Source organism: Vigna angularis, chromosome 3 (genome assembly GCF_016808095.1).
Source record: "Vigna angularis cultivar LongXiaoDou No.4 chromosome 3, ASM1680809v1, whole genome shotgun sequence".
NCBI classification, from domain to species: Eukaryota; Viridiplantae; Streptophyta; class Magnoliopsida; order Fabales; family Fabaceae; genus Vigna; species Vigna angularis.
Genome location: NC_068972.1, coordinates 1678952 through 1706475, shown reverse-complemented (window position 1 = coordinate 1706475; position 27524 = coordinate 1678952). Strand labels below are relative to the sequence as shown.

Genomic DNA, 27524 nt, shown 5'->3' with positions numbered 1-27524 from the left:
TATTTTTTTTTTAAATTTCTTTTGTTTTTAAGATTTTTTAACATGATAAATCTCACTCGCTTATATACTATTTTTATCTCTATTTTATTTTTCCTAAAAGCTTATGAAATTAATAAAACAGAGATGTTCATTATATTTTTCAATGTCACTTGTCATCATCAGTAAACTTCTAGGTAAAGATAGAAGTAGTAATTTTAGACGTGTTATTAACAAAGTCTCTACATGATTTCTATTCACTGGTTTTTAGAGAAAGTTTTACTTTAATTCCAACCTTTTTTATATATAAAATTTAAGAGTATAGTCTTGATGAGTATGACAATTTAAATACATAAAATACACTTGTCAAAATAATGAGAATTATATTAACGTACTTTTGATTGAAGAGTATAAGTTTACATATTTTAAGTGTAAAAATATTACATTGTGAATCAATTAAAATTACTATTAACGTTATTATTATAAAAAATAATAATAATGAATTATAATACATTGTCATTTATTACCGCAGTGAAAAAATATATTATAGGACATAAATTGTAATTGATGAAATATTAATGTTAATATATAGAGATAGAAGGGAGGGAGAGGTGGTTATGGTTTTTTTTCTCTATAAAACTTTTGTTAATGTTATTAATGTAAATATAAAGTTGTTCTTAATGTTTTTTTTTTATAATATGACTTCTTAGAAAAAAGTTAAAAGAAAAATGTTCTTTATAAATGAAGTTTAAATATTTTATCATTAAAATATAGAGTTTATAAATAAAAAATAGTTTAGTACAGTTTGATTTTATAATAATAATCTCCTAAGTTTTATTGTAAGTCTCGATGAAAAACACGACAATTTTATGTAATAATTTTTTTCTCAGAATAAATTATTCTTTATCTTTTTATTAATTCATTTTAAAAGTTTAAATTATATATATATAACCCAATGAAGTACTAATAAAGTATAAGTGATCATTTATAAATATTTACACGTAATTCAACTCGCAAAACAAAAATTTGATTCGCAATTCGGCTGCTACTTACATGGGTAATAGTTTAAAAAATCTTTACAGATATTTTAAAACTCGTAGCTATTTACGGATATCTTCAAAAAAAATTTAAAAATATATTTTACACATTTTAAAATTTAAATTTAAATAAAATTACAAAAAATATAAATTAACATTTAATTTTAATTAAATTTAATCTAATAAAATATAAATTAATTTTATTATTAATTTAATTTAATTTAAAAATATAAATTAAATTATTATTATTATTTTTTCCCAGTAACATATACCCGTAGGTCATATAATACCCACATCCGACCTATATAGAAATGGAGAATATCGACTGATAAATATCTCGTATCCATATTTTTTTTATCCCTAATTAATAGTACTGTCAAAATAGATTGTAATCCGCGAGCTAACCCAGCTCACCACGGATTTGAGCCGGGTTGGGTTTGAAAAAAATGTAATTTTTTTATGCGGACTAATTTTCAACCTAGAACTCGACTCACCGGGTTGAACCCGTGGTGAGCCGGGTTGGCTCACCAACCCACCAAATTTAATTTAATTATTTATTATTTTGTATTTTAATATTATTAGTTAACATTTTTTTATTATTTGGTAGATAGTGATAAAGAAGATGTTTCAAGAGAGAAAACTATTATGGATTTATCTATTTAAGACTCTAATATTATAAATGGATAAGTGAGACAAAAATTAACAATATTAAAAACTTATTTATTCGTGGTACATGTTTTTGGATTACGTTGGAATGTATTATACCTTTTTTTATTATTTTGAATTGTCTTTGGAGTTTAACATCATTTTGGGGTGACATTTATTTAAATTTGAATTAAAAAAATTAATTTTTTTATTTTAAAAAAACTTATAATTAAACGAGCCAGTGAACCAACCTGTTTAACCCACTAACCCGTGGGTCGAGTCAGGTTCAAATTTTTTCAACTCGCTAATAAGTAAGCCGAGTTGGATTGACTCACTAAGTACCTGTGGTGGGCCAAGCTAGGTCGAGCCAAGTTATCCGTTTTGACAGTTCTACTTATTATAATCCACGTTGTTAAATTAATAAGAGAATAATCATTTTCAATAAAAAAATATTTCATTGATTTTAGACTTACTCTCCCTTCTCTCATCTTTACCTTCTCTCTTCTTTCTCACTTTATAAATCAAGTAAAATTATGTGTTTAATTTTAATTTTTATATGGAACAAAGATTTTATTTAAGTTTTATGAAATTTAAAATGCAAAACTTTATTTTCATTTTCTGAAAAATATTTAATATATTTTTTCCCATAATTGTTTACACTTATTCTTTTTCAAATTCGGAAACGTGTTTACGTTTTCTTTAAATATTTGCTTTATAAAATTACGATTATTTCTGAACACATTTATAAAATTACTTCTTTACTGATATCTGTGAATATAATTAAGAAACCAAAGTTAGAAAAAAATTAATGCGCCATTTAATATCATTAGTATCATATTTATATAATTCTATAAATAAATAGTTTCTTTATCTAAAACGGTATAACTGTCATTTAATTATGTTTTTAATACAAAAGATTGAAAATTAAAATATCACTTATGTTACACCTTATTCTTATTCTTAATATATCTTGTTATTATATTATTAGTTTTTTTTAATTAAAAGTAAGATGTTTTCAATGAAATAAACTGTTATTATATTTAATTTAATTTCAATACATATTCCTTTTCTATAATCCATTGTCAACCTATTAAGTTAAATTTATGATTAAAATTATAAAATTTTAAATATAGAATATTGGTTAATTTATTAATTATATAGTATGGCTATTGAGAGGAAGAAAAAACATAGCACTTATCTTCACATATATCAATGATGCAAGTAACTATGATAACAAAATATTGCAGCGAAACAATTTAAAAATCTTGAAGCATTAATCTTTTAAATGTGTACTTTAAACATTTTATTTTCATTAAAAAGTTTCAAACAGTATTTTTAAACTGAGTCAAGTTTTATTAATTTGTAAATTGTAGGTTTAATGTCTCCGTATGTCTCTATTTTGGTCATGAATTTCAAATAGATCCTCTTCATTTTCGGCGTATCAATTGAATCCTTGTTTTTGTAAAATTAAATCAATTACAGGCCTGCCGTTAATTTGGACAAACCACCGTTACGGTATTGGTTACGTGGCATTTAAAACGATTTTTGTATTAAATAATTGGTATGTAGAGATGTATATTCAGTTTTGGGTAAGGGAAAAGTAGGAAATTCAGTTCTCTCACTCTACACTCAATGCTGCCTCCCTCCATCGAGACCCAGGTCTCTTTCTCTCTGACCAGGAAAACCTAGGGCTGGGAGGCACGCCGCCGCCACCTCGGCTGGAACCGGCCACCGCCACCTCCGCCAAGACCACGCCTTGGCCTCGCCGGCGACAACCCGAGCCACCGGAACCACCGTTGGCCGCAACGCCTTTGCCCTCCCTCTTGCTTCTCCGCTTCTTCGAAGAAGGTGACCTAGGGAGGTTTGCCTCCCCTGCGCGCACGCACCATCGCCACCACCGAGTCGGAAGATGGTTGCATGCTTTCTAGATTGGACGAGAATGAATGAAGAGTGAAGTATGGGTTTTGTTTTGATTTCTGTTTCTGAGTTTGGTTGATTGCAGGTTGAAGATGGTGTTGTGTTTGAATTGGGGGAATGGGGTTCGGAAGGAGACGTGGAGTGCGTGGATGAGGGAGTGGGAATCAGGGGGAGGTAGTGCGTGTCATGGCGGAGGATGTTGGTTTAAGATTGGGAACTCAGACAAATGAAGGTTGCAAGGGTGGAGGATGGTTGAAGAGGATGAAGACACTGTTGTTCTTCTTTCTATTGTTGAAGATCGCGAGGTGATGATCCGAGATGAAGGTGCGATTGGGTTCCGAGAATGGAAGGTGGCGGCGGTCTTGGTTGAGGCACCGTGGTGGTTCGTTGATGCGCCGGCGAGAAAGGAAGGAGATGATGTTCTGGCCGTGGCGACGACTTGCGGCATTGGCGGGAGCGGCGGAAGCGGAACGACAATGGCGGCTAGGGTTAGGGTTTCAGTGGGTGGAAGATGATAGGGCTGACGTGGCGAGGTTGAAGAGAAGATGATAGGGCTGACGTGGCGAGGTTGAAGAGAAGGTGTTTGATAGAAAGTCACAGTTTTCCCACTATGCCCTCTCACTAAAGCTGATTTAACCTCATACTTTTTAATTGAAACTCTTTTTTAATTCCACCTGTACACTGTCCATGCCACGTAACAAACAATTAAACGGCCGTTTGTTCGATTTGACGGCAGACCCCTAATTGTTACAATTTTACAAAAATGGGGACCCAATTGAGACGCCGAAAAGAAAAAGAACCTATTTGAGATTCACGCCGAAAATAGGGACCTACCGAAACATTAAACCTAAATTGTATGCAACTCATTTACATCTTAAATGAAACAATCATGGATTGAAAGGAAGTGAATATGGGTTTCCATTAAAACACCAAAAGGATTTTTTTTTAAATTATGTAGGATAAAAAGTCATTAATTACATCATCATAAAAAATGTTTTCAAAATAAAATTGTAACTCTCACTTTCAACCTAATTTTAATATGCAAAACATTTATAACTTTTTTCAAATAAGTTTATATTAAGTATTATTACAATTTTCGTCATTTCTCAAAACTCATAGATCATTCATTATCATATGATAATTCATTAGAAAAATAAAAATAAAAAATATAAAGTTATGGAATTAAAACCATGATAAAAAAAAATACACTTTATGATAAATAAATTATATTTATTATATAAAAAATTAAATTGTTATGAAAAATATTCAAATAAGTAAATAAAGGTATAATATTATTTTTTTATTATCAGTTTTAATTATAACATCATCTCTATTTATTGATCTTAATAAAATATAACTTATTTGATTTGTAATTTGGAGAGAAATAATAAATTTTGGTATAAATCATTCTATAATTTCTCATATTGTCAAACTACAAGATCGATATTTATGATCAGTACAAAATTATGTTTGAGATTTATATTACTAATTTTTTTACTTTTCGAATAAAAAATGATTAAAGTTTTTTTAATATTTAGAATCGCGTTAGGTTTAATTCTTACTTATATTGTTTTTTTATGAACGATAACTAAATTAATTAGATTATTAATCAATAATATATTTTTTATAATAAATATGATAAACTTTGAAATACATAAAAATACAATCATCGATATCATTTTCTTTTAAAATTAAAAAGAATCACTCTGAAAAATCATGACAAAACAAAATAATAAAAAAAGATACATTTTTCAACAAAAGTATTTAAGAGCTCTAATTGAAACATGTTTAAAAATATAAATGATTCAGATATAAATAAAGTTTGTATCCTTAAAAAAAAGTTGGTATAAATTATCCAAATATATTTACACTTCCTCTAAAACACCATAACATTACAAATATATTTTAGTACCACCATTTTTTTTTAACAATTCAACTTTGTAGTTTTCACTAAAAATTCATATGATACAATAATCGAATTTAAATTAAACTCAACACAGCATTCAATCACAATGCATCCAACTGAATTTAACTTCACTATGTTTACGTGAGAGTCACTTATCCTCTTAGTCAAATAGATATAGTGAGATATGAAAGAATATAAAATATTAATAAAAAAAAACTTCTAGGACCAAGAAAAGAAAAAAACATCAAATGTTTATTTTGAAAAAAAATCACCTTCTCAATTTATAAATTTGTGAAGATTTAAACCATGCACATAAACTTTAAAAATATTATACATAGGAAATTTACAAACAAAAATGAATTTATTGTAAATGAAATTTCTTATTCATAATTGAACTTTACTTTATTATTATTGTTTTGTTGATACTATATAGAGAAAAAGACGGTTGTCAACTTATAAAAGTTAGAAAAATAAAAAACAATATAAAAAGAAAGTGTTTAGAGAGATAATTAACTTTACAAATAAATAACCAAATAATTAATATTCTAATTTTTATACTCAATTTAACTTATAATTTTAACTTCTTTTTATCCCTTTTACAATCATTTATCCATTAAAAAATAGTCTCACATCCATAAACTTCACAGATGTCCTAAAACTTTATTTTGAATTGATTTGACTCGACGAAGGGATAAGTAAAGTTTTACGAAGGATTATTTTTAAATAGTAAAAAAAGGTTTACAATAGTTTTTTTAGATAACTTTGTTTAAAAAAAATGATTATTTTGATGGTCAAGAATATAAAATAAACTTGAGCTTATTTTTAAAAATAAAATCATAATATTATTTAACACCAAAATCACTTATGTCTTAATAAACTTAACATAAATTTGATTAAATAATGCATTTTTTGATCAGTGTTAAAGAATATAGTATAATTTAAATATAAATTAAAGAATTCAGTGAATATTTAGAAAATAAAAAAAAAACCAATTTGGACCAGTGGTACAAGACGATAAAAACATTGCGGAGGTTTGGCAATTGGAAATGATAATGCCCGAACCAAATGGCCCTTAAACAGTTACACATCATTACCGAAAACAAATTAAATAGGCAGTGATATATAAGTTATTTTTACGCACCATTTAACCACTCTCTAAAACCCCCCTTCTCCGATCCAAGTTCTTTCTCATCTTTCTGCTCCCAATTTTTTCCAATTCGACCGATCTCGCGTCAGGTTTTTCCGTATTCCTTTACCTCGCCGTAATCTGCATTCTTATTCGATCATTTTTATTCTCGATTCATGCTCACGTGCTATTATTCTTGTTTTTTTGTTTTTTTTAATCAATTTTCTTGAATAATGCAATGATTCTTGAATCTGTAATCCTTGTAGATTTGGATCTTTGTTTCTGCGGTACTATTTTGATAAGGATTATTGGAAATTGAGTTTGGATTTGATTTCATTTGATTCAGTAATGGCTGCTCCTGTGCCTCCAGGGGCACCTAGACCCGGCAGTAACACACCACAGCCACCTCCCCCTAATTATGTCCCTAACATCAGGGGCACTCCTGATGCACTCGCTGATAATATGCACAATTTGAATCTTAATCGGCCTCCCATGACCTCGAATCCTGTTTCCAGACCTCCCCCATTTGGTCAACCACCACCTTTTCCTTCTTCGGCCTCATCACCGGGGTTCCCTGGTTCCTCACCGCCATTTTCACGACCTGGGCCACCTCCTGGAGCCATGGCGAGGCCTGCAGGGCCTCCTACTGGACAACCATTGTCTACATTTCCACCAAATGTTGCTCATGGAAGGCCCACTGGGCCACCTCCTGGTCAACCTCCATCTTTTGTGTCCAGACCCCCTCCTGGCTCTCTTCCACCGTCGGTTAGTGCTGTTGCGCCTGTTTCTGGGGTTCCTCCTCCCGGTGGTTCTCCACAAACCCGTCCGCTAGTGCCACCTCAAGCGACTCCTGGTGCTCGTCCTAGTCCGGGTCCTTTTTCTTCACCGCCAATGAGTGCTCCCCCGGCTGTAGTCCCTACCAGTGCATCGGGTAATTTCATGAATAATGGACCGCCTGTATTTTCTTCCGGGGCTTTGGCAGGTCCCCAACGCTTTCCTGTTGCCAGTGTGACACAACCTCCGGTTGGACCTCCTCCAACCATGAGAGCTCCACCAGGTCCAGTTGGTCCCCAAGCCCCCTATCCCATGGCATCTCAAGGAATAATGCAGCCTCCAAGTTCACCTTTTGGAGCCCCTTCTTGGCAGATGCAATCCCAGCAGGTAGCTCTTCTATACATTTGAACTTTATTGTATGTTTTTTACCCACAATATGTGCTGGATGAATTGATAAAAAAAAGTGACCTATTATTGTACCAATACTACATGGACCAGTCTTTTTCTGCATTTTTAAAGGGAAAAGGATTTTGGCGACTACGTGGTCTTTAGCATAAGCATATTTACAAAATAATGGACCTTCTAACCTTCTAAACTTTTTTTGTCTTGTGCATAACAGGAGAAATTAGAGCACGAGGTTTTTTGTTTGAAATAGTATTTTTTTTTGGAGATAAGAGCTTCTTTATTGTTAATTTGTCTAAATAGCCTAGGTATTTCTTATAGTTACGTTCAGTAGTGGTATCTTTGTAATACACTTGGCTATAAACAAGTCTCTTCTTCTTCCGGTAGGAAAATGCACTCAAGCAAATTCAGAAAACATTTGCGTATCTTTTCTCACAAATTTATTAACTCATGCATTTATAAACAAGGATATGTGTGGGCATCATCAGCAAAGCTGTGGTCCTACAGCAATGCATTGTTTTTAATTGGTTGAAAGAGGATTCATATTTGATGGAGGTTTCTTATGTTTGCTCGTCAAATGGAGGTTCTAAATTGTGGTTCCATAGTTCAATCTTCAGTAGAGATAGTTCATTGAAATGTTGGTTTTAAAATTAAAAAAAAACTTACAAGTAGAATTTTTATTAGAATCTTTGTTGCAAAAAGAGTCTTAAAAAAAGCTCATGAAACAGACATTGGATATTTAATACACCCAGAAAGTTATGACCTCAAGTTTACATATTTAACATGTTGAGTCTTTCCTGTGCATATTGATCAAATAGTAAGATCCATTTATATTCATAATTTCTGCTTCTAATTAAGACGAAATACCATTTTAATTATGCTGTATTAATATGTTCTCCAGTACCATGTAAAATTGCATTTATATGATTATATCCTTTTTTTCTAAAAGTTGAAGTAAAAAGAAACACGAGGCAGGATATTCTCTTATTACAGGTATTGATTAGTAATCCTCATACAAGTATTGTTTATTAACCCATCACAGTAAGGATACCAGAAAAGAACATGTCCTATATATATGCAATGGTACAAGTTTTGTTTTGAATCTGTTGTATTTGCCTCTAACTAGTTAGAGCAAACTATTAATGTGTCATGTGCATAATATGACTGTATAAAAAAATAAGGAACCTTTGAAGCTTTCCCACTTATTTGTCCAATTCATTCCTATTTTGATTTGTTTTTCCTGTTTCTTTCCTATTTCCAGCAAGTTCGGTGCTTGTGAATGGTTAAAGGAAGCGTTTGTATGGATAAATATTTCCATGAGCATTTCTAAGAAAAGAAAAATAAGAAGGAAGAAATGAAATGAGTTTCTCCAGAGACTTATTTGCAAGAACTTCCTCTTATTAGCTTATCTGAAAGATGATTTTTACATATGCATAAACTAATTTCAACATATGGTCAAATTATTTCATTTTCCCTTTTCCTATTTGTGCTTATGGAGAACCCTACCCAAACAGGCCTTAAGCATTTATTCTTATACGACATATCTGCTGTTGCCTCTGGTCTTTATTTAAAACTGACACAATATGATATGTTTTTTATGCTGTTATACAAATCTTCTCATTTGTGTCTCACATGAGTTTTAGTATAATGTCTTAAAAATACAAGCCTTTAAATAGATATGATAATACCTTACCATATCTAGTACCCAAACTGTGTGTAATATGTCCTATGCACATTTGTCAATCTTTTGAAAAATTGTATGGATTCTGATTATTGGAATTATGTAGGTAGCACCACCTCCTCCTGTTCCTGGTCCTTCACAGCCTCCTCGGATGTTTGGCATGCCACCACCAATGGCAAATCAATCTATGACTACTACCATATCACCTGCCGTTGGTCAAACTGGAGCCCCTATGGCAGGGCCTTCCAAAATTGATCCCAATCAAATTCCAAGACCTACTCCTGGTTCCTCTGTTATTTTGCATGAAACTCGTCAAGGCAACCAGGCAACCATTCCTCCGGTAGTCATTTGAAAATTACTGATCCATGTTTTTTTTCTTCTTTTCAACAAACTAGAGATAGAGATAAATTACTGTATGTTGAAGTTGAGGCTTACTAAGTCCAAATGATTGTTCTTGGTCTTTAATATTATAAATTACCTCTTCTCCATTATTCTGGAAAGTCATTTACCTTGCACTACCTTTTTTTTGTTCAGTCTGCTACAAGTGATTTCATTGTAAGAGATACAGGGAATTGCAGTCCACGTTACATGAAGTGCACAATCAATCAGGTCATGTCTAATTTCTGCAATGTTATTAATCTTTATGTAAGGTTATGAGAAATGCTATGATTTCCAGGCTTCGTATCTGTATTACTTGTTTTTATGGAGGACGAGCCTTGGTGCAGTGGTGTTCAATTATTGGAAATAGACTCCCCACTTGCCGGACTAGGATGTGTATGTCTATCTTCCATACACTCCCACTAGGTGGCAGCCTCATGCAGTCATGCACCAAGACACCCTTCTTTTTTATTCCTTGATTGTATAGAGTTGTATTTGTGACTGCGTAAACATCTTTTTACTTCTGGTGTATTTTATGATTTGGTTTTTGAAGAGTTTTATCAATATGTTTCCCCTAAGAAGATGCCTGATTCTATTGATGTGTTCTTCTCTTTTTAAAGAAATATCTTTTATTTGAAGTGAATTTTGGTCTTAACAATAATATTCTGACGTTGGTTACTTGAATTTGAAAATTTAGGGATACCTGTAATTTGTATTGATTTTCTTTGGTTTGCTTTGTTCTTCTTTTCAATAAATTAGGTTCCTTTCACTGCTGATCTTTTGGCAACATCAGGAATGCAATTGGCTATGCTAGTCCAACCCCTGGCCCTTCCACACCCATCTGAGGAGCCTATTCAAGTACTGATTTTTTATTTCTTTTGAAGTGTGCTAGTTGTGGATGTTTTTTGTATTAGTTTGTGTTCTTTTTTAAGTTAGGTTAATTCATCTTTCTCAAATGTTTGATGGCCAATTGGTTATTTTAAGTGTTGTGGAACTATAGCACAAGTTCATTGGAAACTAGAAACGTCCACCTCAAACACCACAAGGAACAAGAAACAAGAAACAAAATGGAGGAACAAAGAGAAAATTAGAAACTCAAGAATTAACATGGTTCAATTAGAGTGTTAATAATTCTAATCTACATCCAAGAGCAAATCACTAAGAACAAGATTTTTCTCACACAAATTTAATGAGAACTTTAGTGATTACTACTCAACTGTGATACAATTAATTCTCACTCACAACGTACTCAATGTTACAATCCTCTAACAACAACTCAACTGTCATGCTTTATACAAAGTATCTATATATACAATGTGTGGATATAATGGTACTGGAGAATCAATTCGCATGATCTTACACTCTCAACTTTTTGGGTAACCCTTAGCCACAAGGCTTTTTCTGTCTTGATAATGTAGTCAACTTTAGTTGTCTACATAGCCACTACCTTTTGTAGTTTGACCTTCCAACAATGTTTGCACATGGTATGACATCCATATTGGTATGATCCTCCACTGTTTAACGAGATTGTTTATCACTCAACTTGTAATGCTAAACCAGAGGCATGGAAACATGTTTCAAGTTTGTCATGCCAAACTTTTCATTGATCTTCTTGAGATACATCTTGTGTGACACATAGATATTACAACTTGTGTTGTCTAATGATCTCTCAATACCCAATATCAGTAGCTACAAAATCCTTCACATCAACTTTACCATTTAACTCCCCTTAACCTTTTAAACCTCAGATTTAGTATTGGGAGCTATTAAAATGTCATTAACATCCAACAATACCATGAAGTGATTTTCTACTAGGAACTTGAAGTAAACACATGTATCATATTTATTACTTTCAAATCCAATGTTTGTAATGAATTATTGTAATGCTTGTTCCATTGCTTTGGGGACTACTTTAAACCATATAAGTATCCGTTTAACTTACAAAACCCTTCTTGCTGGTACCTTAAATCCTTCTATTTGTTTCATGTTGATGGTCTCATGTAAGTCTCAACATATGAACACCATCTTAATGTCCATCTGTTGCAGCTCAAGATTAAGCTCAACAACTATGGCTGACAACATTTGAATGGATATGATAATTACTATTGGAGATAATATATCACTATAATCAATTCCTTCCTTCTGAGTAAAGCCTCCTGTCACCAAGCACCCCTTGAATCTGTTCTGATTAGTTCCTGGAATTCCATCCTTTTTGTTTGAAAATTCATTTACAACTAACCAATCTAGAACCATAGATCTGTGAACCTAAGTCCAAGTATTGTTCAGACGAAATGAATTCATCTCCTCCTTTATGTCGTCTAACCATTAGGTCTTCTCGTTACTTGCTTGAGCAGATGACATACTCAAAGCCTCATTAACAACTAAATATCCGTTACTAAGGAGAATTTTGAATTTTTGATTACCAACTACTAAGGAGAATGTAATTAGATAAGTAACAACTTAATTGCTACTCTCTCAATATAGTGAATTCTCACAATGTAATTAATGTTATAATTCTCTAACAACAACCTATCGTCATGCTTTACACAAGGTATCTATTATATACTACGTGAATATAAAAAACTCTTCTAGGTGTCACTCAACAAAATCCGTGACACGTGAAACAGTGTGTTTCGCACTTGGACTAGATGGAAACACATTAGATGCACTACACAGTAGTCAATGCTAATGGCTTGCAAGGTGACCTTCCACCACAAGAGCATACAAGACACACTCCCATCAGACTGCAAGATGAGACACTCTTCACCAGTTGACGAGATGTCTACCAAATGGGTAGATGAGAATCTTTTTACTAGACAAGACACTTTTCATTCCTTAGGTGGGTCATAGGACTTTCACCAGATGATCCTCGAAGAGTAGACTACCATGAACTATCAAACAAACTTGTTTAACTGAACGATCTTTGAACAAATTTCCCTAAACAATTTCCACATTAAAGATTCATGAACTAACATCATTTGGTTTTTTTTGTTTGTTCATAGCATAATTTTCTGTTTCTTAATATATTTGCCAGTGGGGAATGCTGAAAAAAAATATTTCACCACTTTTGCTAAGCATTTCCAATTGTTTATACTTTACACTAATACGATTAGTGCCTGCTGTTGAGCCCATAATTACTGTCTTCAAATCTTTTTTTTTTGTACAGCTGTTGTGGTGAATGTAAACTATGTTATATTATTCACTAAGTTCACTCTTTTTTAATTCTAAAATATTGCCCCCAATGAAGAATTTGTGTATTTATTTTCTCAGTAAATCTTTTGACTGAATGCATACAACTTTAGGTTGTTGATTTTGGAGAGAGTGGTCCTGTTCGTTGCTCTCGTTGCAAGGCTTACATTAACCCCTTCATGAAATTCATTGATCAGGGAAGGCGTTTCATATGCAATTTATGTGGTTAGTACTAATTATATCTGCTATCAGTTTCTCATCCTACTATTTTTTGTTGTCATACTATGTAAACTGCAAATGACACGTTGTTACAATATCTTATCTTACTTCCCCTTGGAGTGATTAGAGGAGAAATGGGAATTTCTTGTCCTCGGCTGGTATAAAGATAAGTTAATCAGTGATTTAGTGGTTGGTTGATATTGTTTTTTGTATCACAAGTTTATGCTTTTGGTGCACTAGTTATTTAATGCTTAGTTTTAAGGGCGTGTTGCAAAGAACTTATATAGGCTTATCTTATGACTGCTTGTATGAATGTTTGGAGAAATTGATGGAAATAGCTTATTGTATATTAATAAGCTTCTCTTTTGCTTATTTTAGCAAGTGCTCTGGGATACTTAAAATATTTTTACAACTTACTTGAATACAATTTAACTTCATTCCTTCTTCGGTAATGGTAGCAAATTATACTGCAACACTTAAATTATAAAAACTAGCTCAACAAGCAGTGCTTAATTAAGTTGTTCACCCAAAAATGTGATAAACACAGTTTAACCTCGGTGTGTAGTGTATATAGACTGTCGTTTTTTTTTTTTAATATTTTGATAAGAGAAATTCTTCAAGGTAAAGAAGAAAGTGCTAGAAAACATTAATGGAGCAAAGCCGCTTTATTCCTCTTCATATCTGTCAAGGAAAGCCCTTCAAGAAGATTTTGTGCCTTACTCCATTTAGATATTACTTGCCTAATCATATTTAAAACCACCTGATGAGCTAATGAAGTGTCATAAAATAATAGCATATATTGTTTGTTTATTCAAAGTACTCAAGATCCATCACCACCAAAAAGGATGAAAAATTCCATAAAGGGACAACAGAAGAACATGTAAGAACAGATTCTGGTCAAGTAGACATGACACACATATCTGGGTAAAAGTTGTATTGCAAGCAGTCCTACAATGTGCCATTAATATGGATAGTATCTCTGGTCAGCTTTTTACTTTTTTTTTTTTAAAAAAAAACAGTGGATTACATATAAGGTCTCAATATTTTCTCATAATTCTAGCTTTTTTGCGATGGGTTATTTATTAAACTTTTTTGTCAATTTGTGACATTATCAAAACATCTTATCACTAATATTTCTGTTCCAGGATTTAGTGATGAAACTCCACGGGACTACCACTGCAATTTAGGTCCAGATGGTCGGCGTAGAGATGCTGATGAAAGGCCTGAGCTGTGTAGGGGGACCGTTGAATTTGTTGCAACAAAAGAATTCATGGTTAGTTTGTTTGTAAAATATACCAGGCTATAAACGATGATGAATCTTGGTTAGTCTGAAATTGTGAAGTGAACAGGTAGCAGCTTACTAAATGTCTGAACCAAATAATTCTTGAGCAGTTGTACTTTAGTAATGTATAGGAAATCACCGTAGATAAAATATTGGAACAATTTTGTTCTTCATGCTTATTTACATTTTATGCTATTGCTGCCTGTTTTATACACGTCTGTTTGCTCGTATTTTAGTCAGGTTTATTTTATTTTTTGTGTACTGGATTGGTTATGTGTAGTTAATTGTATATGGTTGGCTTAGTTTATTCATGGGTATAAGCTAATAATAAACTAAGCAGTTTATGCTTCTGCCTGGAACAAGACTTATTTTTCTTTTATTCTTGTTTCTTCATTATTTAGTGTCTGTTATCACTGGTGTGTGATTCACTATTTTGTGTAGGTTCGTGAGCCAATGCCTGCAGTGTACTTCTTTCTCATTGATGTATCCATGAATTCTGTTCAAACTGGTGCAGCAGCTGCAGCTTGCAGTGCAATAAGTCAAGTTATTTCGGACCTTCCTGTGAGTTTTGAGTTTTGGCAACTTGAATAATTTATAAAAGACAGTTTGTATGATGCTTAATATTTTCCAAATTTTCTTTTGTTTCACTGGACTGAAACACGTTGCTTCATTATGCACTGTTTGAATTGGTACTTAAATATAGAAAAGATAAACCTTTAAGATTCTTCCCTCCTTTTCTCCACCTGCCTCGGAAACAAATAATGAAACTTCCAAATCAAGTAATGAAATAAAATTGATGAATTGTTTGAACTGGATGGGAAATATTAAAATGCAATTTCCCACTATTTATTCCTTACAAGGGAGAAGTGTGTGCATCAGATCTTTGTTTTATCCTTTCTCATCCAATGAGCCTGAGCGGCTTTAACATATTTAACATTGGTAGCATACTTAGCAGATGTACACATTAACGAATTCAATATTTTACACCCAAGAAAGACAACTGGAGACTTGGGAGACATGGAATATTGAAATGATTATAATTTTGAAATATGTGTCTTGTTTAGGGCTTTTTAGTTGTTTTCACACTCCTTTTGGTAAACCATTGTCCTGTTTGTGGTCAATATCTGACAGAATTTCGATTAGGAAGGTTTGGGTTTCGTCTTGAGTAGATTATAAGAACATTCTGTAAGGTTTTCTTGGATTTCAGACTCCCCAAATTTTTAAAATTCTACACAAACCTCCCATTTGTTTTAAAAATGTTTCATTATTACTTCGTACATTACAGATAGATGCATTCCTTGAGTTTTAAAAACAATCACACGTACACACACTCCTTTGGTTTTGTTGGACTACATTGACACCCTAATATATCTTGACAAATACTTCATACTAAATTTGTTGGTTATATTGCTACAGGAGGGTCCTCGTACATTTGTGGGAGTTGCAACTTTTGACTCAACAATTCATTTCTACAACTTGAAACGTGCACTGCAGCAGGTATCGATCAAGTACACAATTTAAATATATTCTGATTTTTCTTTATTTGCAAGATTTAGTTGTAAGTCCATGTTTTCATGTAGTTTATAAATTTGTATGTTCTTTAGAAATACATAATGTTATGTAAAATTGAATATGGATTTTTTTTGTTATAAAAGCCCCCATGATAGAAAATTTATATACTACAGTTAACTGGTGTCTGGAAAACTGAGCAGTGCTTGGTTTTTTACATCAGATTTTTTTGTTTCTTAGCGGTTGATGCATGCGTTATCTATTTTTATTTGTTTGTATTGATGTTTAGAATTTGTGAGAGTTGTGTGGATTATATCTTCAAAAATATTTCTTTGAGAACTGTTTGATAAATTTACCATTTACAGTTCTAACTAACTGTGGAATAGTTTAGATAATAAGCTTTTTGCATTTTCCAATTTTAAGTAATTGATTCTCAGGCTGATTTTGAAATTCAAAACTTGTAGCCACTGATGCTCATCGTTCCCGATGTCCAAGATGTTTATACTCCCTTACAAACTGACGTAATTGTTCCACTATCTGAGGTTAGTTTCAAATATTTCCTCCTTGAATTTTGGCAATAATCTTTGGAGAAAGTATTCACTTGGCAATATTTGACTTGTTTGCTTCTTTTGCATTTAGTGCCGTGAACACTTACAATTACTTCTTGAAAGCATTCCTACCATGTTCCAAAATAATAGAACCTCCGAATCAGCCTTTGGTGCAGCTATCAAGGTATTGAATTTTTCTTTAAAGTTGTAATTATCTTTATTTGTTATTTGCTGGAATGGTTGTCAAAATATGATTAATCCTCAAAAGAAGGGAAGGGTAATAAAGGACCAACTATGACTGAACTCTCTAACTTCTTAATTTGCTGCATTTCTGAGGTTTTATCTACACCCGAACTCAGATTTCCTAGCTGTATGTTGGATTTCTTTATGATGTAGAATATTTTAAGTTTCATAGGGTATCTTTTTGTAATATGCTACAGAAGTTGAAGGGGTTTGGTATTTTATTTTGTTTTGCTTGAGTTTCATTTTGAGTAAAGAAACAGAGTAAAGAAAAAAATTGTTATTGTTAGACTGAGGTGAATGCAAAATAAAGAGTCCTACTAATTTTCTCCTGACAAAGGGTTTCTCCTTTCCTAATTGAGAACTCGCGTGGATCTCTTAAAATACATTTCCCTGAATGGTCCTCCTACCCATCCCTTCTCTCTAGTTGGATAGCTAATCCCTCTGCAAACTAACTGTGCTAACTTTCAAAACTAACTACTTTGTTTTTCCGTTATTCTTCCAAGCAAATACCTTTCTGTCCTACACTTATCCTTCACATATTTATTCCTTTTCTTCTAATGTAGTTTTTCCCTTGTAAAGGCCAGTCTGTTCAGTTTATTTAGGAAAATATGGAGAAGGGAATTGTTATAGCTGAGATAGTCTTCTGTTATCCCTCAGAAACAGAAGTAAAACAAGATCAGAAACAAAAATGGTTTCAATCCCCCAGCTTCCTCCCTGCCCCATGGGCAAAAGCAATCACTCTGCGATTGGTTCCTTCCACCAGGATCCGTCTCTCCCTTTTATCCTTGCCCTTCGTCAATTTCTCCTTGCTTTCTATTTCCCATTCACCTTGCCCAAAATGGCAAGGTTGTTACAGCCAAAAATCCACCTCTGTGTTCTGCCCTTTACATATTATTCGTTGATTTGGTTCTCTATTTCCCTTGACGTGTGCTTTAGTAACCAAATAATTTCTAACAAGCTATTTACATTGCATTTGACATTATTTTTACTGTCCTCACTCTAAGTTTAACTAGTCCTTCTATCAAAGCTAGATAGATCAAAATGTGAATATAAATACATGTCAATTATACTCTCTCTTTTTTTTCTTTTTTCTTTTAGGCAGCTTTCCTCGCAATGAAGGACACTGGAGGAAAGTTGTTGGTTTTCCAGTCAGGTGAGTTTCTCAGCTTGTATATATATCAATTGACTGACTTTATATTATATAGTTCATGTTATACGAATTTTCTTGCTTGAAAGTATGTATCTGCCACATTTGTAAATATATTAATTGACTGACCTTTATATTATATAGTTCATGTTATACCAATTTTCTTGCTTGAAAGTATGCATCTGCCACATTTGTTATGTGACCAAATCTTTTTCTCTTTTTGGGACATGAATTAAGTAAAATTCAGGATCAGAATTAGAAACTACGAATATTCTGAAATGCACATTAGGGTCAAAATAAAAGAAAAATATCTTTAAAAAGTTTTACCAATGTCACAATTTAATTACAGAAATTGAATAAATAAAATAATTAACATGTTTTGTCAATTCAGCACGAAAGAAGTTTTTAGTAAACAACATATTGCCATTAAACTCTCTTGCCTTTAAATTTTATTAACACATTTTGAAACAGTACTTATAGTGGTATTAGAATATTTTTGTTTGTCTTCTGTGGCTAAATCTTCATTTGTATATTGTTATGTTTCCCTAATCCTGTAATCTTTATATTATATAGTTCATGTTATACCAATTTTCTTGCTTGAAAGTATGCATCTGCCACTTCTTCCGTATTATATACTTTGTGTGAGATTGTGTGTTTGTTTTTTTGTCTGACTCATCATTGAGTGTGTTCGATGTTTTTCACGCTTTTGGTTTGCTGTCTCCAGTCTTGCCATCTATTGGCATTGGTGCCCTCTCTGCACGGGAGGCTGAAGGTAGAACAAACATCTCTGCAGGTGAAAAGGTATCTGTCTCAATTTGGTTGTTGAATTGTTGGATTTTGTCCTGTATAATGTAAAATATATGAATTTTTTATTTTTTTCATTTACTTGGTATAAGCACTAGCTTGGTTAGTGGTGACATGGAATGGGATAAATTCCATGCGTTTGCAATGGGGTAAATTCAACGCGTTTGCAAGTCCAGTTGTATATCTAGTGATGAAAATGGAAAGGATACTGATTTTCATTGATGCAGCGTTTGATGTTTTAATTTATAAAAGAAAACATGTGGAGTATTCATTTGCATAACATCTGTTCCATGATTCATCTGATATTGTTTTATCTGTTCTACCTTTTGAAAGGTTGGTGCTCTTATATTTTTCTACTTCAATGAAAGCTAAGTTTTGTTCAATTTCAGGAAGCCCATAAATTACTTCAACCTGCAGACAAAACGTTCAAGGAACTGGCTGTTGAATTTGCTGAGTATCAGGTTGATATTGATTACTTTTTCATGTGATTCAGGCATTACTTTTATGACTGGATGATTTTTGCGAGCTTGTTTGTTGGTCACCTTGTTATGGATTAGTTAAGTATAATTATTTTGTTATGCTGCAGGTTTGTGTTGATGTGTTTGTGACTACTCAGACTTATGTAGACATTGCTTCCATATCTGCCATCCCTCGGACTACTGGTGGACAGGTTTATGTGAATTTTTATGTCTCTGTTGTTCAAATTATTAATGTGTTGCTTTTCATGCTAAATGAGTTGAAGCTCTGATCACTGTTATTTTTTATATTGATCAGATGTTTGTTGTAATGATGGAAAATTAAGTTATTTTTAATATGCTACTACTACAAATGACACAAGTTGCTCACGGCTTCATCAATAAATCTCCCTCTTTATGAATGCTGGAGACACTTTTAACAATTCTTAATGATGGAAATGTAGTTCAAGGGGAAAATAATTGAAAATCATATCAGAAGTATGTAGTAAGAAGTAGTTGTTTCAAAGAAAGAGGAAACATTACGTATAATCCTAAAGGGTTTTGTAATGATACCATCTTCGTTGAGGATTCTATGATTGTTCACAAGTCAATAGTGGAATATAGAGTGTTTTATTCTTCATCAACACTTATTACGTTCATTCTATTAGGGACTTGAGTTGATTATGCTACAAATATTATTTGATTACACTAAATAGGGATATATGATACATTTTGATAGGGAAATAATTTACCAAATATTTCTTACTACTAGATATTGATTTGGTTCATTATTGTTGTATCTCTTCATTATAAATAAGAATACTTATACATGTACCCAACACGTGACTTGTTTGTTACTAATCCTTTCAACACATTCCATCATTTTGAATTATTTGTTTTGTTTACTAAAGTAACTTTTCACTTTTTTACAGGTCTATTACTATTATCCCTTCTCAGCTATTTCTGATACGGCAAAACTTTACAATGATCTTAGATGGAACATCACTAGGCCACAAGGTTTTGAGGCTGTAATGCGTGTGCGGTGCAGTCAGGTAGTCTGTTTGTTTCACTTTCTTTGGTACCTTTTCATGAAACAAATAGGTTCCACAAATTTCACATTTGTTCTTTTGTCAGGGTATCCAAGTGCAGGAATACTATGGCAACTTCTGTAAACGCATCCCAACTGATGTTGACTTACCTGGGGTTTGTATAATTTTCAAGATTCCAGATATAATTATATGAATGTGTATATAGACATTGTGCATATCTTTACTTTATCTTTGTTTGTGTATTAACACGTTAATGATTAAAGATATTTAGATCTGCTGGCTTTTTTAATCGTATAATGTAACTTGTTCATATATGCCAAATCATATTTCAGATATGATTAAAATGTTTAAACTGCTGGGATTAGTCCTCTTTTCAACAAAACTAATGGAATTTGTTTTGTGTAGAAGTGTTCCATAATTGTGTAAGCTTGCTGCATTCTGGATAGATGTAATCAATATTATCACCAACTAGACTTGTGCTGTTTCAGATTTAGTTAATATGTTTGAATTGTCCATAAATTACGGATATGTAACTGAAAACAGTGATCTCCATTTCTAATTCACCTTATACCTCCTTTTATGAGATAATTAGTTAGTTAGTCAGTTAGATCCATCATTATATGTTGTATTCTGTAAGAGTAGTTTATTACATGTCATGTTGCTGAAGCTTCTTAGTCTTTTAGAAGAGCGTGTAGGCTTATATGGCTGCAAACAAAAACTCGTAAGTTTCTTTTATCGTAAGTTGTTTTCAATATGGTATTGGAGCTTTTTGATCCATTGCCATGGCTTCTGAAATGAGTTTGTCTTAGAAACTGTTGAAAATATGCACAAGTTTGTTTTGAAAATATTACTAACTTCTATTGCTATGATGATTCTGTTATTATTTATTTATTTTTATTTTTTTCATTTTGTTACTTATTTATATGATTATATGGAATGAAATATAGATATAGTGTAACATTATAGATATGGTTCCAGTACGCCCAAATGTTTGCATTACTTAGGAGTTTAAACCAATGACTATTTATATATACGACCCTTGGCCCACTAATGAATTTTTTAACGACAAAACTGTGATAAAGCCATCTAACTCTAAAGTGGATAATAATTTGGATTCGGTGATCAACTCTTATGATGTTATCTTAGTAGACTTGAGGTTGAAACATTGACGTCATTTGTAGGAACAAAAAGAGCATCAAAAGCGAACACTTGTTCCCCTTTGTCCTTGAGTTGGGCTTATGTTCCAGTATGGTCAAATGTCTAACATTGTTATAAGAGACGAGGCCTAGGGCTATTCATAGGCTTCCCTTAACCTATAGAGGCTTCTTTTAAGAGTAAAATCATGATGGAGCTACCAAGTTCCAAAAGCGGAGAATACCTCAATTTGTTGACTAATAAGCAATGCTATCTTAGCAAACTTGAGGTTTGAACATATATCATCAGAAATCTTAATTTCTATTTCAGATCTCTACTATCTGTCACCAATAACTACTGCAGTTAGTCTCATCCATTTCTGTTTCCCATCAATAGCAATGCTTGAAAATTCTACCTACCACACATTTTTCCTATTCCAAAAGAAGATTGTACAAAATTGAGGGACAAGGGAAGGAAGTTAATTTAAGGATATCTGTTTTTTTGTCGTTAGGATTTGGAAAGCCATCATTGTTGATTATTAACTGGTTTATCGAAATCTTTTACGTACTAAAGAATTGAAGTGCTGGAGACATTAATTTTATGGACTTTTTTATAGTTGTAGGTTAAACTGGGGGCTAACTATGTTATTTTATTTCTATTCTAAATTTTACTGAATTGACTTGTCTGAGTGGATGCCATCTATCAACACAGAAAAGATGTGGGGAGGGTGGTATTGCTGGATCAATTTTCCTGGAATTAGTTATAGGGCTAGTTTATTTAAGATGTTTTTTCACCAAAGAAACACTTTTTTGAATCACATTTTTGGTTTCTGATGTGTTTTGGAAGTTTGATTATAGTCAAAAGCTATTTATAATTGTTTCTCATAAAATCAATTACTTATATTGGAGATCCCAAAGAGAATAGGGTGAGATTATAATTTGTAAGTGGGGGTGAAATTCTAATTTTACTAGTCAGTTTTATATAGTTGAGTTAGACATAAATCCACTTACTTAGATGGTATCATACCTATTTAGAGTCTATTCTAGTCAAGTTCTTTGGGGCTGTTGGGCCATTGGCTTCTATTACCTAATCTCATGCTTGAGATGTTCATTTGTTGGTGAGAGGAAGTTTGTTGGAGACCTATTAAGAATAAGGCTGAATTATAACATACAAGTAGGATGTAATTCTCGTCTTATAAGTTGATTTTGTGAGACTAAATTAAGTATAAACTCACTTGCCAAGAACTTATTTTCTTAAAAAGTTATTTTTCTGATATTAAAAAAATTAATTAACATCTCTTCAAAATAGCAATTAGATTATTTAATACCAGAGTAACTGCTTTCTAAACTGTAAACAGACTGGCCCATAAACAATATTTGGTATGCTGTCTGTCCTGTTTATGACTTACCCGTGCCATTTTTTCTTTGTTGACCAAAAGTAGAATTAATTAAAATACTTTGAAATGCTCAACCTGTGTCCTAATTTTTCTTTTATGCAGATTGACTGTGACAAAAATTTCATGGTAACTTTGAAACATGACGATAAGTTACAGGATGGATCAGAATGTGCTTTTCAGGTATTAGAAAGTTTACTGCTCAACTTTATTCCAAGGGGTTTACGATCTTCAGTTCACCCTACTTTGAAAGTTGTCACTGGGTGAAAATATTGTACTGTTGTTCTGATTATATATTCTCCAACTCTTCAGTGTGCCCTTCTTTACACAACTCTATACGGCCAAAGAAGAATACGTGTGGTGACCTTATCTCTTCCTGTCACTAGCATGCTCAGTAATCTGTTCCGTGCAGCTGATTTGGACACTCAATTTTGCTGTTTCTTAAAACAGGGTATACATCATTCGTGATTATGCACTTCCCTTATTATTATTCTGTTCTATACTCTTCTTTTTGCCATGTATGGATTGTTGTTAACATCTCTATGCTGAATTTTGTTGGCTTTATATATTGTAAATGATTCCGTGGTGGTATCATCCTGTTCATATTTTAGATAGTGTTTACAGGTATAATTTTTGGGTGGAGTTTTAACTATTTTTTTCCTGCAGCTGCTAATGAGATTCCTTCAAAGCCACTCCCACTTGTTCGGGAACAAGTGACAAACCTTTGCATCAATGCACTATTTTCATACCGTAAATTTTGTGCGACGGTGTCCTCATCTGGACAACTTATTCTCCCTGAGGCACTAAAGCTTTTGCCCCTGTACACACTTGGTATGTATGAATTTTCATGCATTGCAGAATTTTTCTGATGAGCAATGTGATGGAACTGAAGATATTATTTGTAACAGTTTATTCATATGCTGCATCTACCTTTTATTTAACAGATCATCTTTAACCAATTTTCTTTTTCTTTATATTTGTATGTTTTTACTTTTGCATTTTTGCATTCATATGCCACCAACAAGTGTGACCAACATTGGAATGATACTGCATTTCTAGAATATTTTATCGTGCATTTTATTGGATAATAATACTCTGGTCATTGACTTGAGCAATATTTTCTTTATGATGGTCCTTCTGTTTTGAAGGTAGTATCTTGTTTTCGCTAATTGATGATGACTGTCAAAGATGACATCGCTTGATTTGTCAATGGCCAGATTAATGAAGTTAAAACTTTGACATATGGTCTTCTAAGAAGGGCCGTATAAGTGGGTGCTAATTCCATTGTTCGTTTCTTTTTCAGCATTAACTAAGAGTACAGGGTTGAGAACGGAGGGGAAAATAGATGAACGGTCATTCTGGATAAATTATGTGTCCTCTATCTCTGTTCCATTGGCAATACCACTTGTGTATCCTAGGATGGTGGCTATCCATGATCTTGAATCAAAGGTATATTGATTAATCATATTAAAAGAATATATAAAAAAATCATGATATTAGCAATGTGGTGTAATATTACATATTAGCAATTATTTCATCAGAACATAATAATGAGTTTTGAAAATGTTAATAAGCTTTTATTTTTGAAAATAGGAATGTGGTGCAAGCCAATTAACTTATATGAAAATTTGTTACCGTTGTATTGTAGGTGTTGAAGAGGGTAACATGTTTTTGATGAATTCGTTTTATGTTTTGTACCGATGCCTGTTAACCTAAACCTTGTATTTATATTACTTCGTGAGGCACTGATAGATTTTTATAAATTGCAGGAAGATGAAGATTCTGTTATTCCTGCCTTTCTTCCTCTTTCTAGTGAACACATTAGTGATGATGGAATATATCTTCTTGAGAATGGTCACGATTGTTTGATATATGTTGGAGACTCTGTGAATCATGACATTGTGAGGAAACTGTTTGGCGTTGCTACAATTGACGAAGTCCCTACTCTGGTAATTTGCTTGCTGTCTTGTCTTTCTCTCCTGGTGTCCCTGTCTAACATTCTATCCCTAGCAGTGGGTGTGTTTTGAAGGAAACTTCATATCATCCTTAAATCATATCTGATGGATAGTAGTCTATACGACTCCTTGTAGTATGCTGAAAGAAATAGTTGTTTTAATCATGATGCTTCAATGAGCTGTTTATTTCAGACCTGGCTATTCTAAGTTAACAATTATGTTTTATCAGTTTGTATTGCAGCAATATGACAATCCACTATCGAAGAGGTTAAATGAAGTGATAAATGAGATACGGCGGCAAAGATGTTCCTACCTCCGGTAAGCTAATTGTTTTGGGAATTTTTGCTTGTTTCCGACCTTTTCAAATAAATTTCCATGTGATTTGATGACTAAATAAAATGCATGTTTTTAATACTCTTTATATCTGTGCAGGTTAAAGCTCTGTAGGAAAGGGGATCCATCAGGTCAGTGCTTTAGATAGAATGATTGTGTAAATGATTGTTCAATACAGACTGGATTTTTAGCTATTAACATAACATATGGAAGTTAATTTTGAACATAAAACCTCAGATTCTTTTGCCGGTGTTTCATTCATTTTTTTAATGTCTTCAAAGTTTTCAATTGTATTGTCTTCAAACATGTTGCCTATTCTTTGTGGCGATATTTGCTTCTTGAGCCAGTGCTCGATGTTTTCTTGGAAACCATTGCCTCCTGGTACCTAATGTTCAAAATTCACGGGTGTCCACTTGAGCAAACTTGTTTCTAAAAGAAATGCTGAACTTTTTTTCTCATTTCAACTGAACATTTTATTTCACCATCGTTTATAAACTGTCCCCAAATATTCTTTCTCATTTTTAAACATGCTCAGTGGTTATATGTTTCATTTCATGATTGCTCTTGGCAAATTCCTAGGATGATGCTTTGCTATGTGAAACTTTTCTGGATTGGTTTGTCATGGAGTGGTATTTGTAATGCTGGCAGTAGAGTATGTTGATTGAATTTTTATGATCTCTCTTTTCTAGTATTCTTGCATATTATTGGGATTGCTTGTGTCACACGAGCAAAACCCGATATTTTTTATAAAACATTTTTTAGCCAGGAATACTATCTTCAAGTTCAAAAGATATAAAGTTTGTGTATCGATAACGTTGAGTAAATTACAACTTGTCTGCTAAATTCATAAAGGAATATTTTTGTCAGGAAATCCTAAACAGATGCTGCATTGATTAATAAGTTTTGTTGTTGGTTTGCTAGGCTTAGACTAGGAAGTATTCAAATAGAAGAAAGAAATCTGTAGACAATTGTTATGGTGGTGTTCTTGATTTTTCAACTTAATGTATGTTATTTACTATTCATCAGGAATGTTATTCTTCTCATATATGATAGAAGACAAGAGCGCAGGTGGCTTCTCCTATGTAGAGTTTCTTATCCATGTTCATAGGCAAATTCAAAATAAAATGACATCATAAAGAGTATAATGGCAGCTTCATTTTTGCAAGCTTTTAGACCTTAAAGATAGAGCAAGCCCCAAGTATAGGTGAGATTTCTGCGTATTTCTGCGCATTCAAATGCCTTGAGTTTGTCAGAGGAAAACCATGCGACACATTTTGTCAAGTTTTGTTGATGTACATTGTATAAGATAATTAATGATGGTGATAGTTGGATTATCTGATATATTTTTTTTTTTGGGTTCTACTGTTACTCGACATATCAAATTTTATGTCCAATTGTGTTTTAATGCGAAATATTGTGTCATTTTTAATAAATATCGAACTTGCATTTAAAAGTTGTCATTATGTATTTCGAGCAATTGATCAAATTTTTTGCCATTATTTTGGGTGTTTGTTTTAAATCATATAAAAATGTTAGAAGTTTACATATATAAAATCCTGAAGTTGATTAATATATATATATATATATAGTTCCTCTTATAAATCTCTTACTAAAAAAACAATTTTAACATCCATTTTATGAATTTTTAAGTTAAAAATATAAGCAATTAAAACTCTAATTGAACATATGGTTGTTGCTGAAAACAAAATGGAAAATATGGTTGTTGTGGTGGATACTCAATCCGAGAGAGGTAATTCAAGACGTGGATCATAAGGCTCTTGAAAATATGATTGATTTGGCTGCTATTTGAAAATTTCACTGTTAACTATTTTGGAATGAGAAACTGTTTTACATTTTTTTTTTCTTTGAAAAAAGTTTCTAAAATGAAATAAGTTGAGACCGTATAATATAAAGAGGTGAATCACTTGCACAAACTTAACACCAACTAGTTTCCCAAATTTCTAGAAAAAAAAATCCTCAATCAAAACTAAAAAACAAGCTTTTTCTTGCTAATGCTAAATTTGCCAAATTAGAAAAGCTAAAAACAAAAGGAAAAGTAATTAAAAACAAAGAAAACACGCTACTAAAAAAAAAATCAAATAAGAACTAAAATATGTAAGCTAAATTTGATAATACGATCAAATTAATATTACTTATTAATATTACTTTATTCTAACAACTTTAGTATTTGTTTCCTAACTAGTTAGGATAAAACTAATTCAAGTAGTCTCTCAACCAACTCAAAATTTATTTTTAATAATTTAACTTTACGTTAAAAAGGGTTAAGTAAATTCAATAAAAATAATTATTCTAAATCCATGTAAGCAATGCACCTAAATAAATTTAAATGAATTGAAATTGCAAATTTAAATGCACCTAGTTAGATGAAAATGGGGAAATGTTTCAAAAAAAATGAACAACG

The 27524-nt window shown here is 32.3% G+C and overlaps 1 protein-coding gene across 2 annotated transcripts; it reads left to right on the top strand.

Moving 5' to 3' along the window:
• The first annotated feature begins 6557 nt into the window (after window positions 1–6557).
• LOC108325892 (protein transport protein Sec24-like At4g32640) lies at window positions 6558–26548 on the top strand. Of its 2 annotated transcripts, none has more exons than XM_017559019.2 (25): window positions 6558–6717; window positions 6954–7768; window positions 9571–9804; window positions 9999–10073; window positions 10602–10700; window positions 13145–13256; window positions 14396–14523; window positions 14974–15093; window positions 15949–16029; window positions 16506–16583; window positions 16681–16773; window positions 17931–17985; window positions 18704–18780; window positions 19173–19244; window positions 19370–19453; window positions 20171–20290; window positions 20373–20441; window positions 22920–22997; window positions 23127–23265; window positions 23481–23645; window positions 24118–24263; window positions 24584–24763; window positions 24999–25087; window positions 25202–25233; window positions 26129–26548. In XM_017559019.2, the coding sequence occupies exons 2-25, from the start codon at window positions 6956–6958 to the stop codon at window positions 26236–26238; spliced, it is 3249 nt and encodes a 1082-aa protein (XP_017414508.1). In that variant the 5' UTR covers window positions 6558–6717; window positions 6954–6955; the 3' UTR covers window positions 26239–26548. The 2 variants fall into 2 exon arrangements, with proteins under 2 accessions (XP_017414508.1, XP_017414507.1); XM_017559018.2 differs by having other exon boundaries at window positions 6874–7768.
• The last annotated feature ends 976 nt before the right edge of the window (window positions 26549–27524 follow it).

Bases quoted from the DNA above. Each gene is read 5' to 3' on its own strand.
- LOC108325892 (XM_017559019.2), top strand. From the start codon at position 6,956: ATGGCTGCTCCTGTGCCTCCAGGGGCACCTAGACCCGGCAGTAACACA. The intron at 10,074-10,601 runs GTCATGTCTAAT...TCAATAAATTAG, and splicing joins TGAAGTGCACAATCAATCAG to GTTCCTTTCACTGCTGATCT. The intron at 13,257-14,395 runs GTTAGTACTAAT...TTTCTGTTCCAG, and splicing joins TTTCATATGCAATTTATGTG to GATTTAGTGATGAAACTCCA.